The 17,512-nt window shown below is 51.3% G+C and overlaps 1 protein-coding gene across 2 annotated transcripts; it reads right to left on the bottom strand.

The window, feature by feature from the left end:
• Positions 1 to 13,902: 13,902 nt before the first annotated feature.
• On the bottom strand, positions 13,903 to 17,116 carry BMP4 (bone morphogenetic protein 4). 2 transcript variants are annotated; one of them, XM_026654314.2, is made up of 3 exons: positions 16,943 to 17,116; positions 15,856 to 16,232; positions 13,903 to 14,934 (listed from the first exon to the last, which is right to left on the bottom strand). In XM_026654314.2, exons 2-3 carry the CDS (start codon positions 16,223 to 16,225, stop codon positions 14,102 to 14,104), a joined length of 1,203 nt encoding a protein of 400 aa, XP_026510099.1. In that variant the 5' UTR covers positions 16,226 to 16,232; positions 16,943 to 17,116; the 3' UTR covers positions 13,903 to 14,101. The 2 variants fall into 2 exon arrangements, with proteins under 2 accessions (XP_026510099.1, XP_026510097.1); XM_026654312.1 differs by lacking the exon at positions 16,943 to 17,116 and having other exon boundaries at positions 15,856 to 16,935.
• Between the last annotated feature and the right edge of the window lie 396 nt (positions 17,117 to 17,512).

Raw genomic sequence — 17,512 nt, 5'->3', positions numbered from 1 at the left:
CAAAGCTCTAAGGGAACCACCAGCAGGAGCAAAGCTACCCCAGCACGTCTCTGCTACTGTGGCACAGGTGAGGGCAGGTGGGCAGAACATCACAGGAGTCAGATGCAGGAGCTACAATTTATGGGTGTCCTCCTGTGGGAGTATCCAGGGAACTAACTGACCCTGTGGGGGTTCTCCCTGTGGGGAGGGTGGCACTGTGGCTGCCTCCCACAGCTGTTTTGCTAGAGAAGGTAGCTTTAAAAGAATATCAGCCCAGGGTTCCCCAGGAGAGTGGAGGCTGCCCAAGGAAGGCACTGAATCAACGCAGCTCCTGACAGGCCTGGCCACACCCTCTCCTGGGCTGGCTCTGCCCACTTTGGATACATCTATCCTGCATTGTGAACTTGGGTCTGTGGGACCCGGGCCTGTGGGACTCCATGTATCCAAGCCGCCACTTGAGCATCCACACTACATTATAAACCTGGGTTTACAATTGCTGGACCCTGGTCCGCACTGCCCGACGCAGCAGTGCTAACGTGTCTATGCTGCACTACGCAGACCTTCTGACCCGTGGTGTAGTCCTGAATGGGCATTTGCTGGAAAGTCCCTGCCATCATGACCTCGCACATTCTAAAATGGCATCCTCCGTGCGGTGCGACCTCAAAATGGCATGCGCCATGCGGCAAAAGTGCCAGTACATGGTTTCACAGAGAGCCGGCCCCACTACACCATTGTTTCGGACTCAGGTCTGCAGCTTGCTCTGCGTCCACAATGACAGGGGTTGGACCCAATGCTCAGCGGGACTCAGGCTCTGACCCACCCCTTTAGCAGGGTCCTAGGTCCTGAGTACTTGCTGATCTGAGTCGGACTGATTTGTGTGTGGATAGAAGGGGAGTTTGGGCTCAAACCTGAGTCAGAGCCTGGGCTTAGTGTGCAGTGTAGATGTACCCTTTGGGGTTGCTCCAGATTGCTCCAGTCCCCTGGCACAGCGGGGGGTGTTGCAGAATCGTATTCCGCCACATTCCTCCTGTTGGCAGACTTTCTGCCACTGGAGGTCTGGAGAGTGTGCTCTGCCAGAGGAATGTCAGGGATGAATGGAGCCCATTGGCTTCCAAACTCCTCCGCCCAACCGGAAGAGGGGAATACACAAGCAGTCCAAAGTGGGGAACTGCAAAGAACAGAGAGAGCCTGAGTAGCCATCAGTGTGCCTTGGATGGCAGCAAAGCAAAACCAAGCAGCAGACATCTCCCTCGCCTCCGGGGAATTCGCCACTCCAGGGCAGAGTTTGAATTCATTTTGGAATAAGATCCTTGCTTTACAAATCAGAACCAGCCCAGGCCAGGCCCCCATGTGCTAACTTTGGAAACATCCCGTCCTAGCTACTCGAAGAAGGGAGAACCTGAGGGGCTGTGTGAGTAAAATGGACCTGGAAGCTGTGACTCTTCACACATGGCAATGGCTTCACTGAAAACATTTCCTGTAAACAGAGAAGATCCAGCCTGTTTCAGCTCAAAGTCACGTTTTCATTAAGGGCTTAAACTGATTCAAAAAGCATGTCAGGGGTTTGATCTCAAAACTCATTGACAGGTCTTTTCATAGACTCCAATAGGCTTTGGACTGGTTCATATTGGGGCGGGGGGGGTGTCTTTCCAATATGCTTTGGACCGGGCCATATCTGGGGTCTTTCCATACACTCCAATGGGCTTTGGACCGGGCCATATCAGGGGTCTTTCCGTACACTCCAATGGGCTTTGGACTGGTTCATATCAGGGGGTCTTTCCTTAGACTCCAATATGCTTTGGACCAGGCCATATCAGGGGTCTTTCCATACACTCCAATGGGCTTTGGGCTGGGCCCTCTATTGGTCCCATCTGCATTCAAAACAACTTTCAGTTGTGTTTGACTTCATTTTACAGGCACGTTAACACATTTCAGTCACGTAAAAATCTTCCGCTTAAAAAAAAAAACCAAACCCTCAGCCATATAAAGTTGCTGTAACAAAGCTGTTTAGTACCAATTACATGCTGAATAATACAAAACACAGAGGGACAGATTGTGTGATGTGAGCCGTGAAATCACTCCTCGTGGAGCTAGGCACTACTCACCATAAGGAACGGGTGCAGAATATAGGCTTAGGATCAATATTTGATTAGACTACAGCCTACATATCTCCGCTTACTTGGATCTGTTTTTTTATTATTGTTCTTCTATAGATACCACAAAGGCAATTAACATTGCAGCAAGCGCACAGCTGCACATGGGCAGCATGAACCCATCCTCCAGCTTGCAGGAGAGACAGTCCTAACCAAAACCAGATTGGATTCCCGAATAGCTCCAACCTTATTTAAATCTCATGAAAACTACACACCTGTGTTTGCACATTCCTGCTGCGAAGCCCTGCCCAGGGGATGACAGAGTTTGTTCCATCGCTCGGGAGCGAGGTTCTGCGGGCTATTCATGATGGGTTTCCCAGGTGGCCCCATTGGAGCTGCAGTCCGCGGAGCACATATCTGGCTAATGACAACAGGGTACTGAATTTGACTGATGGCGTTAACAATCACCCGGGCCAAGTTTGCTTAACTGGAATCAGTAAAATAATATTAAAAACACTTATAGCATCGCTGGTCCTTTTCGTCTACAGATCTCAAAGCACTTTGAAAAGCACGATTTGTTACTATACCCATTATTGCCAGTATGTTAACACGGAGCTGAGCATTACTGGCCCACTTTTGCAAGTGGGAAAACTGAGGAATACAGACACTAAGTGACTTGGCCGCTTGTCTTTGGTAGCCCTGTCGGAAACTCATCTTGTTACCTCAGCATTCTTTCACCTAGACGGTATCTTTTGCTGAGTATATTGCAAAACGTTTTTCACAGGCAAATACTATGCCCCAAACATTTTTTTATGTCTTTTGGCCGATAACAGCTAATCGAATGAAAAATACTAATTTTGCAAACGATCCTTTAGGATCGTCTATGACTGGGGCAGAGGCCAGCTTATTAATTGTCTTTCCAGGAGCACTGCTGTGCCTGTCCATGGATGCCTTTAAATAGCAGAGTAAATAGAAGCTACATAAGATTTATCTATATGAAGGCTCTCAAAAGAGTATCTAGAAATACCTGTTACTGCTTCAGTAGCTACAGAAACGGGAAGGGTTGGCATCTGTCTCGCAGCCCGTTCCCAGTAAGGACCTGATCCTGGGTCGATTTAAATCAACAGAAAGACTCCCACGGACTCCAATGGCCTTTGAATCAGGCCCTCAGGGACATGGTGTTGGCCACCCACTGAGGCTCCGCAGATGGAGATCCAGCCTTTAAGACCAACGAAATTCAGCTCAGTATTAGGATGCGTGGAATGCGCAGAATCTGTTGCAAGGCAAATTCTAAGGGCTGAACTCTTCGCTCAGGTACTGAAGTAAATAGACCACCACGCCACGGGAACCCGAGAGCCGAATGTGGGTCTAGATGTTTGGTTTGGCTGTGGACTACCTTGGTCCCCGGCCAGGACGCGCTGGTACCAGCACAGGGCAAAGCACGGCTCCTCCCCAGTGCAGGCCCAATGCTCTCAGGGCACTTACGCCACCGTAATTCCTCAGACCAGCCTGGTGAGGGCGTTTAGTCTTCCCCTTTAAAAAACACACACATACAGGAATGTAAAGGGGCAAATCCTCTCTCCTCCATGCACAGCAGGAAGGGCACTCCCCAGGGTGGCCGGAGTCCATGTAGCTGTTTGTGAATGTCACTCCACCCACCTACCAGGTGCATAACTGGGCCCTGTGTGGGTGAGGCGGGGCGGGGAGGGGGAGATAAAATCCTCCAGGCCAGGGCTCTGGATCCTGTCATGTGGGATCCCTTCAGAGCAGATCCTTTGCCCACTCCCACTCCACTCTCTTCACCAGCATACGCTTGGCTGGCGTGGAGACCCTTTCCGAAACATCGAGAGGTCCATGCCAGCTCTGCTCGCAGCCCCCCATAGGGCCCAGTGCAGTGCTTCCCTAGTGCAGGGGGCCTCCCAATGGCCCTCCACACAGGGCCTCACCAGTTCCTGCCAGGCTTGCAAAACATTGTCCCACCAACTCACCCCACGCCCTCCCCAAATATTACAGGATCTGTCCCACCTTTCCAAAACCAGAAATCAACAGAGTCTCGTCCCCCCATGCTCACACCCCAGCTCAAGTTCACAACTGGAGTAGGCAGTGATGCTCAGGCTACCACTGATAGGCCTAGGGCAAAACCCCTTCCAGCTGGTTTACCTCTGACTGAACAGGTCATCTGCTAAGCAGCCAGCATGACCTCTGGCCACACGAAGGGGCAGCTGAACAGCATGAGAGGCAGCACAGTGTGGTGGACAAAGCAAGAGACTCGTGCCAGGTCTGACACTGACTCCCTGTGTTATGAGACCCTTCATCAATGGCATGATATATGAAATCACAGTCCATTTGCAACGGGAGGCATTTATGAAAGAGAACAGCTACAAACAAACAGGCTTCCACACCCAGATCGAGTTCCAGCTTTGTCCCCCTTGTTAACCAGGGGCCGAACCATATCTGCAACTCTATGCATCACACAGAGATTTCTAATGGCTGAATCATATATTACAAATAAACATATCATTACAATCAGTTGAGAAAAAAGGCTGTGCTGGTTAAAAAATTGAGCTGGTATAGAGAGAAAGTGAAGGCACCAGTAAAAAATAAAATATAACAAATGGAAGAAAGGGGAAGCTGATAGTAATGAATATAAATCTGAAGTTAGGAATTGTAGAAAGTTGATAAGGGAAGCCAAGGGACACAAGGCTAAATCTATGGCCAGAAGAGTTAAAGACAATAAGAAGGAGTGTTTTAAATATATTAGGATCAAAAAGAATACTCACAATTGTATTGGTCCAGATAACTTGCATCCAAGAATTTTAAAAGAGTTGGCTGAGGAGCTCGTTGGACTGTTAATGTTGAATTTCAGTAAGTCTTGGAGCACTGAGGAAGTTCCATAAGACAGCTAATGTTCTGCCAATTTTTAAAAAGAGTAAACAGTATAGCAGGATAATTACAGGCCTGTCAGTCTGACATCGATCCCGGGCAAGATAATGAAGCGACTGGTATGGGACTTGATTAATAGAGAACTAAACCAGGGTAATATAATGAATGCACATCAACATGGGTGTATAGAAATAGATCCTGTCAAACTACTTAATGTTTTTTTTATGAGATTACAAGTTTGGTTAATAAAGGTAATAGTGTTGATGTAATATACTTAAACTTCTGTAAGGCGTTTGACTTGGTACCACACATTTTGATTAAAAAACTAGAACAATATAAACTTAACATGGCACACGTCAAATGGATTAAAAACTAGCCAACTGATAAGTCTCAAAATAGAACTGTAAATGGGGAATTGTCATGAAGCAAGTGTGTTTCCAGTGGGGTTCCCTGGGGATCAGTTCTTGTTCTTATGCTATTTAACATCTTTATCAATCACCTAGAAGAAGATATAAAATCATCATTGATTAAGTTTGAAATTGACACAAAAATTGGGGGAACGGTAAACAATGAAAAAGACCAGGTCACTGATTCAGAGAAATCTAGATCGCTTAGTAAACTGGGCACAATCAATCAATATGCATTTTAATACAGCTAAATGTAAATGCGTACATCTATAAACAAAGAATGTTGGACATACTTACAGGATGGGAGACTCTATCTGGGAAGCAGGGACTCTGAAAAAGATTTGGGGATCATGGTGGATAATCAGCTGAACATAGCTCCCAGTGTGAAGCTGTGGCCAAAAGAGCTAATGTGATCCTGGGATGCATAAACAGGACAATCTTGAGTAGGAGCAGAGAGGTTATGTTACCTCTGTATTTGGCACTAGTGCGACCACTGCTGGAATCCCATGTCCAGTTCTGGTGCCCACAATTCAGGAAGGATGTTGATAAATTGGAGAGGGTTCAGAGAAGAACCACGTGAATGATTAATGGATTAGAAAAACCTGCCTTATAGGGATAGACTTAAGGAGCTCAATATATTTAGCTTAACAAATAGAAGATTAAGGGGTGACTTGATTACAGTCTGTAAGTACCTACGTGGGGAACAAATATTTAATAATGGGCTCTTCAATCTAGCAGTGAAAGGTATAACATGATCCAATGGCTGGAAGTTGAAGCTAGATAAATTCAGACTGGAAATAAGGCATACATTTTTCATAGCAAGGGTAATTAACCATTGGGACGATTTACCAAGAGTCATGGTGGATTCTCCATCACTGCCAATTGTTAAATCAAGATTGGAGGTTTTTCTAAAAGCTGTGCTCTAGGGATTATTTGGGGGAGGTTCTATGGCCTGGGCTATAGAGGAGGTCAGACTAGATGACACAATGATCCCTTCTGGCCTTAGCGTCTATGAATCCATAAGGTCCATCTATTCCATGGGGGGCAAACTGTCTGATGAAAGGACAGGAGAGAAAAATACGTGGTTGGCTGTGAGATTTTCTGAGCTCTCTCCCCTGGATTTTACCACTCAGAGAAACAGTCAGGCCCATTGCTGGCTTTTATTAAGTTCATATTAATTATATTATATTATAGGAGGTCATGCATCTCAGCATCTCCTGTATCTGTGCATGCCGCTTTATTCTTCGCTATGCCCCTAGTCCGTTCAGCAAACCCTCAAAGATTTTCAGGTTCTACCCATTATTAGACTCTGTTCATACAGGCCCTTCCTTTCTCCCCTCCCCCCAAACAAGATCTATAATCAATTTAGCATGCCTTAGCTAATCTCGACATGAAGGATTTTACTTATTTTAGTATTAAATAACAGGTGTTCATTACAGTTTAGACAAAACGAACAAAGCCAATAAAAGCAACGTCAAGTGCCTACTGTCCTCCATATAATTTAATATGTAAAACAGTGCAGACTGTTTCAAGTTATTACTTCATAACATATAATCTCATGTTACTGGAGGGAGAGGTGAGGGACAAGTGGATTAGTTGAAAAAGCACTTGCTTTTTGCCTGTGGGACTCTGGGCTGAGCCTAGACTTACGTTGTAACTGACAAGGGGTTTGTGGTCGCATTTCAACCAGGAGAAGAGTAATTCGTGTTACAGAACTAAATCACTTAAGAGTGAGATTATCTAATGAAGAAAGGCCAAAGCTAAAACAAGAATGAGCTAATGCCTTTCTTCCCTTTCTCCTGTGAAAACAGTATTACAACAGCTGTGGGAATGGTTCAGTGAGAACCCAAAAGCATAAGCCCTAATGTACAGTGGGACCTGCAGAGAATTCCTCAGCTCCTGCGCTCGAGATTATAGAATAGTATCGCTCCCTCTGCTTCGTTGTAGCTCCTGGCTGACAACAGAGGTGGAGTGTTACCTTATGTCAGCTCCCTGACCCTCCTGAAACCCAAAAGGACTGGAGGGACCGTGATTCTGCCAGGCAGCTCACCCTGGAGAGAGAAGGTGGTGGGGTGGCCCTTGGGTATCCCTGAAGAGGCCACACAGACTCAAGGATGTGTGTGTTGTAGAGAAAGTGGAGCTGATCAGGCCACTGGGATCCCAAATTTACGATACAAATGACAGTGTTTAGGCATATCCATCAAATGTTTAATTTTCCAGTTGCTGCTTTTCTCAGCAGCGTAAGTTAACCTTGGTAAGAACTCCAGTGTAACCTCAGACCTGCCCCGTTCATCTCCTGACTTGGAATAGCGTCAGCATGTGAGAAACTTATCTGCATTTTCCATCCATTTCCTGTATCTGCTACAGGGTGTGCAAGACTGGATCTGCATGACTTCTGCCTATGGGATGGTGAAGTCATGCAGATCCTTTCTGGGTGAAAGGATGGTGTGGTTTGGACCAAAAAAAAAAGGCAGAAGAAGCCAAATTCATAAATGTGGCCTATGCCACCATCTGAAAGGAGGAGGATCTGGAGGTAGTGCATGAAGTATATATTACAGCCAACCCACTGTGCATGTGAGTTTATATAAATATGACCCTTCTCCTGTCCACATGGTAAGTGTATCAATGGATCTGTATGGGTAGTTAGAACCAGCTTTCCTCACCTCTCTGAGACATTACTGGGAAAGCCATCCGGTCAGGGTGCCTTTCTGTTGCAAAATCCTACGGGTGTTGACTTCCAGTTGTTCAAAACTTTCCTTCGGCCATCAGTGTCTCATATACAAGTGTATTTTGTTAGCTGTAGGATGATGCCTCAACTAGATATATACACAACAAGGGAATACCTCCCAGCCTATAATCAAAGTGTGGAGATGGTTCTCCTGAAATAGTGAGCGTCAGAACGAGTATGGATGAACCGCCAAGAATGCAAGACACAGTCCATTTTCTTGCCCATGATACGTAATGAAAAGATTATTGGAAATCCTGTTTGCTCCTCAGAATCCAGAACTTGGCATACTTCAAGGGGAAAGAAACATGGAAGGATACAACAATTTACAGGCCCAATTTGAAGACCCTTCCCACGACCACATCTGCACGTGAAAATGAAAGAGCAAAATGTGATGCAATTTCAACTGCCTTTATTTTACGTGGAAATCCAGTTATGTTGAGGTTAAGTTTGTGAATTGTCAAAAGGGGAGATTCAAGAACAAAGCAGCTAAGCCACTGCACTGGGGCTTGAGAGCTCAGGATTCAATTCCTGACTCTGCCAAAATCTCCCAGTGTGACTCTGGCAAAATCACTTCATCTCTCTATGCCTCAGTTTCCCAGCTGTAAGATGGGGTGATAACACTTCCTTTTGCCCACACTTTGTCTTATTGATTAGCATGTAAGCTCTTTGGAGGCAGGGCCTGGGTCTTACTATGTGTTTGTACAACACCTAACAAAAAGGGGTCCCAATTTAGCTGGGGACTACCAGGCATTTCTAAAGAGCACAAAGCGATGGTTACTTGAAGAAGTCGATTTTTCAAGCCATCACAGCTGAAGCGTGCTAATAAATACCAGGAAAAAACAAAATCGGTTGTTTCAGCATTGCAGAGAAAATGAAAAGTGCCCAAACCAGCACCTGCTAGTTCTGTTGGACAGCCTGAGCGTCCCTCCCTGTATAGTAATGTGCAAACCTCTGCATTTCTTTTCAAACAAATTTACATTGGTGAAACTAATTTACAAAGCCTCATTCCCTTTAGGTAGGAGACACAAGCAAAGCCCGGCTGTGTGACGAGTTCTCCTCAGTTGCTACATAGCAATTGCAGTATCTTTTCCTAAAACTATGCTGGGAAATTTGACTTGCAGGCAAATTTTTGCATGCAAAAAAAATCTGCCAAAAAGTTCTAAGGGGCCTGAAAACCAGGAGAACTTGATCTGTGAAGGTTCTACAGCGGCAATATAGTCAGAGCAAGAGTAGGGTTGGCAATTTTGGTTGGACATATTCCTGGAGGGTTCATCGCATGACATAATCGATAATTAAAGATTAGCCTTTAATTCCTGGAGACTCCAGGACGATCCTGAAGGGTTGGCAACCCTAAGCAAGAGGCTGAGTGCTGACAAGGGTTGAGCCATTGACACCATGGGGGATGGGAGATCGCAAGAAGGAAGAGATCCATCTCATGGCAGTCAGGTTTGAAGTCTTATTTCCCTATGGCAGCTCAGACTCTTGTGGTTGGGGGCTGAGCCCCATAACCTCTCAGATCCCTCCCCTTTGAACAAGCACGAGTTAAGGACGGTCAGACTGACCACTCCCTCTCTCACCCCATAAACTGTTCTGCAAGAGGAGAGCACTGAGGAGAACGTTATTACCTCAAGCCAGGCAGAGCTCACCGTCGACAGGCCTTAAAATCACTATTGACAACTCAGTTGAGATCATGCAGGATTATTAGCCTCTGTGCGTTCTGCCCTCCCCTCATTATCCCCACTTGCTAGAAAGAGAACAGCGCACGCAATGGAGGGGCCGTCTAGCTCGCTCCTGTCATTATTACATTTCAATAATGCTTACAGGCCCGGTCAAAAATCAAGGCCCTCTTGTGTTAGGCCCAAACACAGAGTAAAGGGTGAGCCCCGACCATTTGTAGCAGGGGCGCTCTCTGTTCAATACCCTGCATTTCAGCTACCGGGAGAAGCCAAAAAACAATCCCCCGAATAGTGCTCCGGATTGTTTGAATCAATAATCAACCTCCACTTCCGCCTCTTTTTTCCAAACTTCAGTTCGAATCACTGCATTTTGGGGAGGATGAGGAGGATTAAATTTGCTATAAATTCTCTCAGAGCCTCATGCTATTCAAATCCCTGAATTAAATCCACTCAAAGTCGAGGCCTTGCTCTGCTAGCCATCATAAAGAAAGCATTCAATCACTATGAAGTAAGTCAGATCTGCAGAAAATACATCCCAGATCCGTGGGCTTTATGACAGGCACACAACAGATACATATGAAAAACGTTATACTTGCAGATAAAGCTAACACGGAGTAAGTGCTTAAGGTCCAAATAGCGCTCCGGCATCTCTCAACCAATGTGAGCAAGGTTAGTGTCTATTGTTAATTAGCTAAGACAAAGCTAAAGCCGCATGCCTATGACAGGGAGCATAGACCTTTGCACTAACTTCAAGGAGAGCAGGGTCGAAACCCATTTGTGTTGTGCTAAACATGTGCCTAAAACAGCGTAATAATTTTCCATTTAAATTCCTCTTAAAAACCTGGGTCTCCCTGCACCGGAGTGTAATTCAAAATCCCCTGTATGAAGCAGTGTCCTTTAGCCAGGTAACATTGTTCTGATCACCAGCAATGGCACTTCTAGGGTGACAGCAAGTGTGAAAAATTGGGACAGGGGGTTGGGGGTAATAGGAGCCTATATAAGAAAAAGACCCAAAAATCGGGATTGACCCTATAAAATTGGGACATCTGGTCACCCTACCTGTATCACAGTGATGTGAATGACATTTCCACTGGCATCAGTGGTACAAGGAGAGCCTGAAATATCTTTTGCTAACATAGGCCCTCATCCTGCAGTCTTTTTTCAAGATCCCCGCTATCTTCAGACACAACTTTGGATTGTTGGATTGTTTTCCTATATCTATGATAGACAGACACGTAGTGCTATTGTAGCCGTGTTGATCCCAGGATATTAGACAGACAAGGTGGGTGAGGTGATATCTTTTATTGGACCAACTTCTGTTGGTAAGTGGGACAAGCTTTCAAGCCACAACAGAGCTCTTGCCAGACCGGAAGAGCACTTGCGGAAGCTGGAAAGCTTGTCTCTCGCTCTCACCAACAGAAGTTGGTCCAGTGAAAGAAATGACCTCACCCGCCTTGTCAGACAGATAGATAGATATTGGAATTCACCCACATATTATGCATTAAAATCCGCTACGTGTTTATAATAGAAGTTGTGCACTAAGTCTAAAAAATGCTTCATGGCTCTCTGGCTATTTTACCGTGGCTTGTTATAACAGTGTGTGGGGCAAACATGCCCTTGAAGGTTTTGCAACCCAACCATTGCAGGGCAATGCTAGGGCAGGAGAGAGACCGAGGGAAACCCACTAGAAATAAAAGGCTGCAAAAAGCATAACAAGTTAGGTGCATAATTGGGCGCTTTGCTACAGCGGCCTCCCTGGAGTGCTCACCACCTGTGAGATGAAGCAGGTGCACCATTCAGTGCAGGCCCCAAGCCCTCGTTTGCGCCAGTTAAATGCAAAAAACAACATGAACGCAGACAGACTAGTTTTTATAACCCTTACCATGTTAACCACCTACGCCCCCTCCCCATGCTGCAAACACTGGGTGCCGCTTACCTTTACTAGGGGGAGCATTCCCCTTGCCTGCCATTCTCCCAGGACAACTGGCCCCAGTGAGGTTCAGCAGGTGGATAACTGTGGGCCTAAAAAGGCATTTTAAAAAAACCAACAGTGATAGGGAATTTTTAAACCAGTGCAACACCCACCTCCCCTCCCGCTCAGAAACGCTCTCTTGCCGAGCTGGGCTTGTCCTGCACCGTGCCCGCTTTGCTGCTGCTCCTGGACCGGCTCTGGAGGCAATTCCCCCGGGGGCCCAGCCCAGCCGGGGTTATCTCCAGCGGCGCAGATCAGTGGAGCGGGCTGTAATTGCCCTGTCAGCCAGCTGCAAGGCGCTTCCCCCTGGAGCTTCGGCCACTTCCAAATGAAATTCTTTCTTGGGCAGGGCCCTGCCTGCTCCGCCGCAGCCATCAAAGCGCAGGCAGAGGGTCGCCGCTGCCCCGGGCCATAGATCTCCCGGCTCAAGACAGGAATGAGAGTGGGGGGCGGGCAACCAAAAAGAGCCTCCTGGAGCCCAGCGCCGCGTCCTGGCTCGCAGCCAGGCTCCCCGGGGAGCTCCCCTGCCCGCCCCACGCCTGCGGGAGCCAGTCCAGCCAATCGGGCTAAGGGGCTCCCTGTTTGGGCTGCAGGGGACCGGGCCAGGCTGGCTAGCGGGGAGAGACGCTGCAGGACCGGGGGGGGCTGCTGCAGGGCAGAGCCCCCTCACCCGCCCGGTAACAAGGAGCGATGGCTGCACCCTCCGGTCCGGGCTGGGTGCAGGGGCAATCGGGCTGTCTGGGGGGTTTAAGCCACCCAGCTCCAAGCGATCGCTGCAGCGGCTCGGCCAGTGTCTCTGCGCGCTGGCAGCAGATGACTTGGTGGGGGGCGAGAAAGTGCAAAGCATCTGGATGGGCTAGTCCCGGGCCTCCCTCTGCTAGCCCTGGTGGCTCTCAGATCCCGGGGTATTAGTCCGGGGCGGTGCTGAAGCACCCCCACCCCCCATGCAGAATCCCCCCGGGGCTGGCCCGAGTGGCGAGCAGGCTTGCAAGGGTTAAGGGGGGGCCGCTGGCCTTTGTTTCCCAAGCAGCACGAAGGGCCGGGCCGCTAACGAGGTAAATGCAATTCGCAGGATTTCACGGCAAATTCCCCAGCCCCCCCGAGCTGGCTGCACAAACAAGCCGCGTTATCCGGTCCTGACAAGCCGCCAGCCAGGCTTGGGGCAGCGGGAGCAGCTGAGCAGAAGAGTGGGACCCGCGCCTGGAGGAATTAGCTGCTGGCTGGGAAGCAGGCATCGCTCCGGATCGGCCCCTGCGAGACCCAGACGCTGAAAGCAAAGGGGGGCCGGGGGGGGGAAGCACCTCTTCGCGGGGCGTTTTCCAGCGCGATCGCCCTGGCCTGCTCGCGGCTCTGATCGGGCCTCTCCACCTGCCCTCCCCGGGGAGCTGAGGGGTTGGCAGCCGGGCCACGGCTGGGTTGGTTGCTTTCCACTCAGCGGCCCGCTTCGGCAGGCTGGAGAACAAAAGCGCCCCGTGCATCCCCCCTGTCCCTTTCCCCGAGGATACCTCCCCCGCTCCGCCTGCTGCAAACTGACCCGAGCTTGCAAAGAAGCCGGAGCCGGGTGACGGCGCGGGCCGGGAAGGGGGAATCCCCTGGAGTCAAAGCGACAGCCCCCCCGCACTCCTGCGAACCCGAGAGTTTAAATGCATCCCCTCCCCTTCCCCGCTGGGCAGGACCAGCCGCAGGTGGGCGTTAGCATAACCCATAGGGAACTGCTTCCGAGTTTTTGGAGGGGGGGGCATTGTAATGGGGAGATTTGGTCTTCAAAGGCTCATGCAAACCTTCCAAGAAAGTCTCCAGAACCGCCTCCCCCCCCACACTCTTTTCCTTCCCCACCCCCCTCCAGAACAAAATGCGAATCGCTTTGAACACTGGGGGAGGGGGGAGGCATCAAACTCCCCGCCGGTTTAGCATAACCCCTCAGGTAACTCCGCTCCGCTTTTCACATGCAGTTTTGCAAACGCTTCCCGCGGGTTAGCAAGTGCAGTGTCACTCCCCGGGGCTGCCCCCGCCTGACAAGCCCGAGTTCCCGGGGGTTCCCCCCCCCCCCCCCCCCCCCACCCCCCGAAGGGGACTTTTTAAAAAGACCAAAACCCCCCCCCCCGCCCCCCCCCCCCCCCCCCCCCCCCCCCTCAGGCGCCAGACACAGGCGATGCCTTTTACCTTTAAAATAATGACTCGCTTTATTTTTTTCTTTTAATATGTCGTTATAAATATATTTTGTCAAAATATAGGATCATTATTGTCAAACCATTTGCACGTAAAGTCATAAATAAGGTCAAGGTGAACGTTTAGTTTAGATCCGGGTCCGGCTGGAAGAAGCAGTCCTGGGGTGCGGGGCGGAGGGGGGGGGGTCCGGGTTTTTAACGGCACCCGCACCCCTCCACCACCATCTCCTGGTAGTTTTTCAGGACCACTTTGTCATACTCGTCCAGGTAGAGCATGGAGATGGCGCTCAGCTCCGTGGGCACGCAGCAAGCCTTGGGGATGCTGGCGTTGACGGAGTTCACCAGGGTTTGCACGATGGCGTGGTTGGTGGAGTTGAGGTGGTCGGCCAAAGGGAAGGGGCAATCCCCGTGGCAGTAAAAGGCCTGGTAGCCCGGGGGGGCCACGATCCAGTCGTTCCAGCCCACGTCGCTGAAATCCACATAGAGCGCGTGGCGGCGGCAGTTTTTTTTGTTCTTGCGGGGCCGCTGGTGCTTGGCGCTGCGGCGGGCCCGGCGGGTCAGTGCGTGGCCCCGGCCGTCGTGGCTGAAAGTGACCAGCAGCGGCCTCAGCTGGGCCCAGTCCCCGTCTCCTTGAGGTAAAGATCGGCTAATCCTGACGTGGTTCCCGGGGGCCGGGGGCAGCGGGGTCACCTCCACCGCCAGCCCGTGGTTGGGCTGCTTGTCCTGGGTCCAGCGGAGGACGGCGGGGCTCACGTCGAAGCTCTCCCACCGGGACACGTTGTGCTGCACCAGCCGCGTGTCCAGCAGCCGCGTGATCACCTGCCCGCGGGCCGGCGGGGGCTTCATCACTTCGTAGATGTTGATCCGGTGCGAGCCCCGTTCCCACGCGGGGCTCCGCGCTTCCAGCTGCTCCCGGTACAGCCGCAGCTCGGCCGAGGTGATCACCTCGTTCTCCGGCACGCTGCTGAGGTTGAAGAGGAAGCGAACGCGGGGGGCGTCGCTGGGCCCGGGGAGGTTCTCCAGGTGTTCTGCAAAAACCAAGCGTGTGAACGTTTGGCGGCCCCGAGACACAGCGCCCGGTGAGTCGGGACACACCGCTTCACCTGTCCCTCGCCCCGCACGGAGAGAGACCAGCCCTCCTGGGCAATATCCCCGGCTGCCTCCAAAATGCGAAGTAGCAACCTTCCCCCCGGCTCGCCAACGCATCATCTCCTTGTCTAACCAGGTCCTGCCCCGGAATCCCGCTTCACCACCACGGGCCTTATCCCTATGGATCTACAGACGGGGGAGTCTTAAAACAAAGTTTCTTTAAAACACTCCTTCCCCCCCCCGCCAAGGATCTTGCTCACAAACTGCCCAGCGATTGGGAAACACAGAGCCCTGCCTTGCTGATCCCATTCCTGGGGGGCGGGGGGGAGGGTTAAATTCCGACACAGCAATGATGCTGGTGGATTAATAGCTCCGCTTGACTTTGGAAAAGAAACATCCGCTACGAAACATTTGGATCAGATTACAAGGCCCCATTGAACGAACCTCACAAACACGCTGTTGTCGGTATTCAATTCGAGGAGGTTTTTTTATTTTCTTTCTTTAAAAAAAAAAAGAGAGCCCAGGCGGGCAGCGATCGCGTTGATATTTCAAAACCAACACACACGGGCCGCGATTGGGAGGGATCTCGGTTACTCCGGAGTGAATTCCGTGGGAGCTCAGGGGGGGTGACACGGGTACAAAGCCGGAGTGACTGGAGCCCTGGTGAGAGAGCCCTTCACCAAAACGGGTCCAGTTCAACCTCAGCGCAGGATGCTGGAAAATACAGCCGCGGGACTAGCCCAGGGGAGTCCGCCTGCAGCCGAGGGCTGGGCACATCCTGTTCAGACTGAGCTGGGAGTCTCCAAATCCCGATCGCTTCCCGCCGCCCCCCCCCGCCGCCCCCGAACTGCGGCACTGACCTTCATGGTGGAAACTCCTCACGGTGTTGGCCCGGCTAGTGGATCTCTCGGGATACCGCAGGCTGATGTCCTGCAGGCTTTCCTCCTCTTCCCCGGACTGCAGCCGATAGAGATCCAGCATGTACGCGGGGACGACGGCTGCTTTGCTGGGCTGGGGCCGCCGGCGCAGCCCGAACATCTGCAGCAAACTCGCCTCGACACCCCGCAAGAGTTCATGGCTTTGCCCGGAGCGGCGTCCAGATCCTGCTTGAGCCTGGAGTTCTCCAACTTTCTTCCTCCCCGTCTCGGGTATCAAACTGGCATGGTTAGTACCTCCTAGCAGCACTTGGCATAACAGAATGACCATCAGCATTCGGCTACCAGGAATCATGGTGTCTCTGGGGGGTTCAAAAAAACGCAACAACAAACAAGGAGGGTCAAGATTAAAAACAGCCACCCCCCCCCCCCTCCCCCCAAAACCCGGCTGCAGCAGCAAACGCGTCTCAGAGGCACAGGGATCGCCTGGAATTGACTCGCTGGAACTTGTTTGCAGCCCAAGAGCCCCCACCATCAGATAGCCGCTATCCGGCTCCTCTGTCCGGTCCTTGCTATCTTAGCGAGGATCTCCGCCTAACTTCTTTCAAGAATAAACACTGAACATTGGGCTTCGGTGGAATTTCTCCTCTCTCCCTCCCGCCTCCTCCCCAGCCCCACGGATCGCTGAAGTGCAGCTGATCAGGGGCCGGTGGAGGGGGGGGGGTCTCCAGGAGCATGGATCCCAGTGCAAGGGGGGGGGGGGTTTGCACCGAATCAACTTGGCCCCTTGTCTTGTTTTGCCGGCGCTGTGTGGCTCCAGCTTTGCCGCGGCCTTCAAGGGGTTTGGAGAAAGGAGACAACACGCCAGAGGGAGAGGCGGGGGGCAAGTCACTTGGATCTAGGGCCACTGCAAAGATAAGGCAGAGAGCGATTGCAAAGTCCCCGCTCTCTTAGCAGCAGCGCCTGGGGTGGGGTGGCACGGTGCGGTCCCCGGGAGCCAGGGCAGAGCCGAACGGGACTGACACCCCTTCCAAGCCCAGGAGCAGGGGGAGAAGGAGAAGGGGCTACTCACTGACAGAAAACAAGGCATGGGAAAACAGTCCATGATTCTTGCCAGCCAATCTGGAACAAACGGGCGGAAAAGCGCAGGGGCTCGGAGGCGCTTGGCTGCCGGGGCTGGGACTGCGGAGCGGCTCCTAAAATGAATATTTGAATCCAATGAGCCTCCAAAGCGGACTGGCTCTGTTTTTCTTCCAGCCCATGGGAGTCACGTGGGGCCCCAGTCACTCCTTGCACCGCTTGTCCGTCACAGCCAGGCACCGCCCACTGGACTCCACAAGGGATGTCCCGCCCCTCCGCCCCTGTCAATCTCCTGGCTGGAGAAACCTCCTCTTGCCAAGGGGCAGTGGCAGGCCTGGTCCTGGCCCGACTGAAGTCCCCTGGGTGGGGGTTGAGGGTGACTTCAGGGGGAGCAGGCGCCGGCTTTAAGCTGGAGACCCTCCTTGGCCTTGCACTTGCCCCGACCCTTTGTGCCTAGCACTGCAGTGCCTGAGCAACTGCCCTCCCAGCCCCACCGCACCAGAGCCCCACTCCCCGCAGCCCAGCCCAGCCCAGCCGCTCCTCCCCCTGCATGCCTGCTACC

This window comes from Terrapene carolina, unplaced genomic scaffold (genome assembly GCF_002925995.2).
Source record: "Terrapene carolina triunguis isolate 2854851 unplaced genomic scaffold, T_m_triunguis-2.0 Scaffold189, whole genome shotgun sequence".
Taxonomy (NCBI): domain Eukaryota; kingdom Metazoa; phylum Chordata; order Testudines; family Emydidae; genus Terrapene; species Terrapene triunguis.
Note: the sequence above shows the minus strand (reverse complement) of the source record. Positions and strands in the feature narration are given on the sequence as shown.

Excerpts from the sequence above, each read along its gene's own strand:
- BMP4 (XM_026654312.1), bottom strand. The coding sequence starts at position 16,405 with ATGGTGGGGGCTCTTGGGCTGCAAACAAGTTCCAGCGAGTCAATTCCA. Across the intron at positions 14,935-15,855 it reads GAGGAGTTTCCACCATGAAG|AACACCTGGAGAACCTCCCC; the intron begins GTCAGTGCCGCA and ends TGGTTTTTGCAG.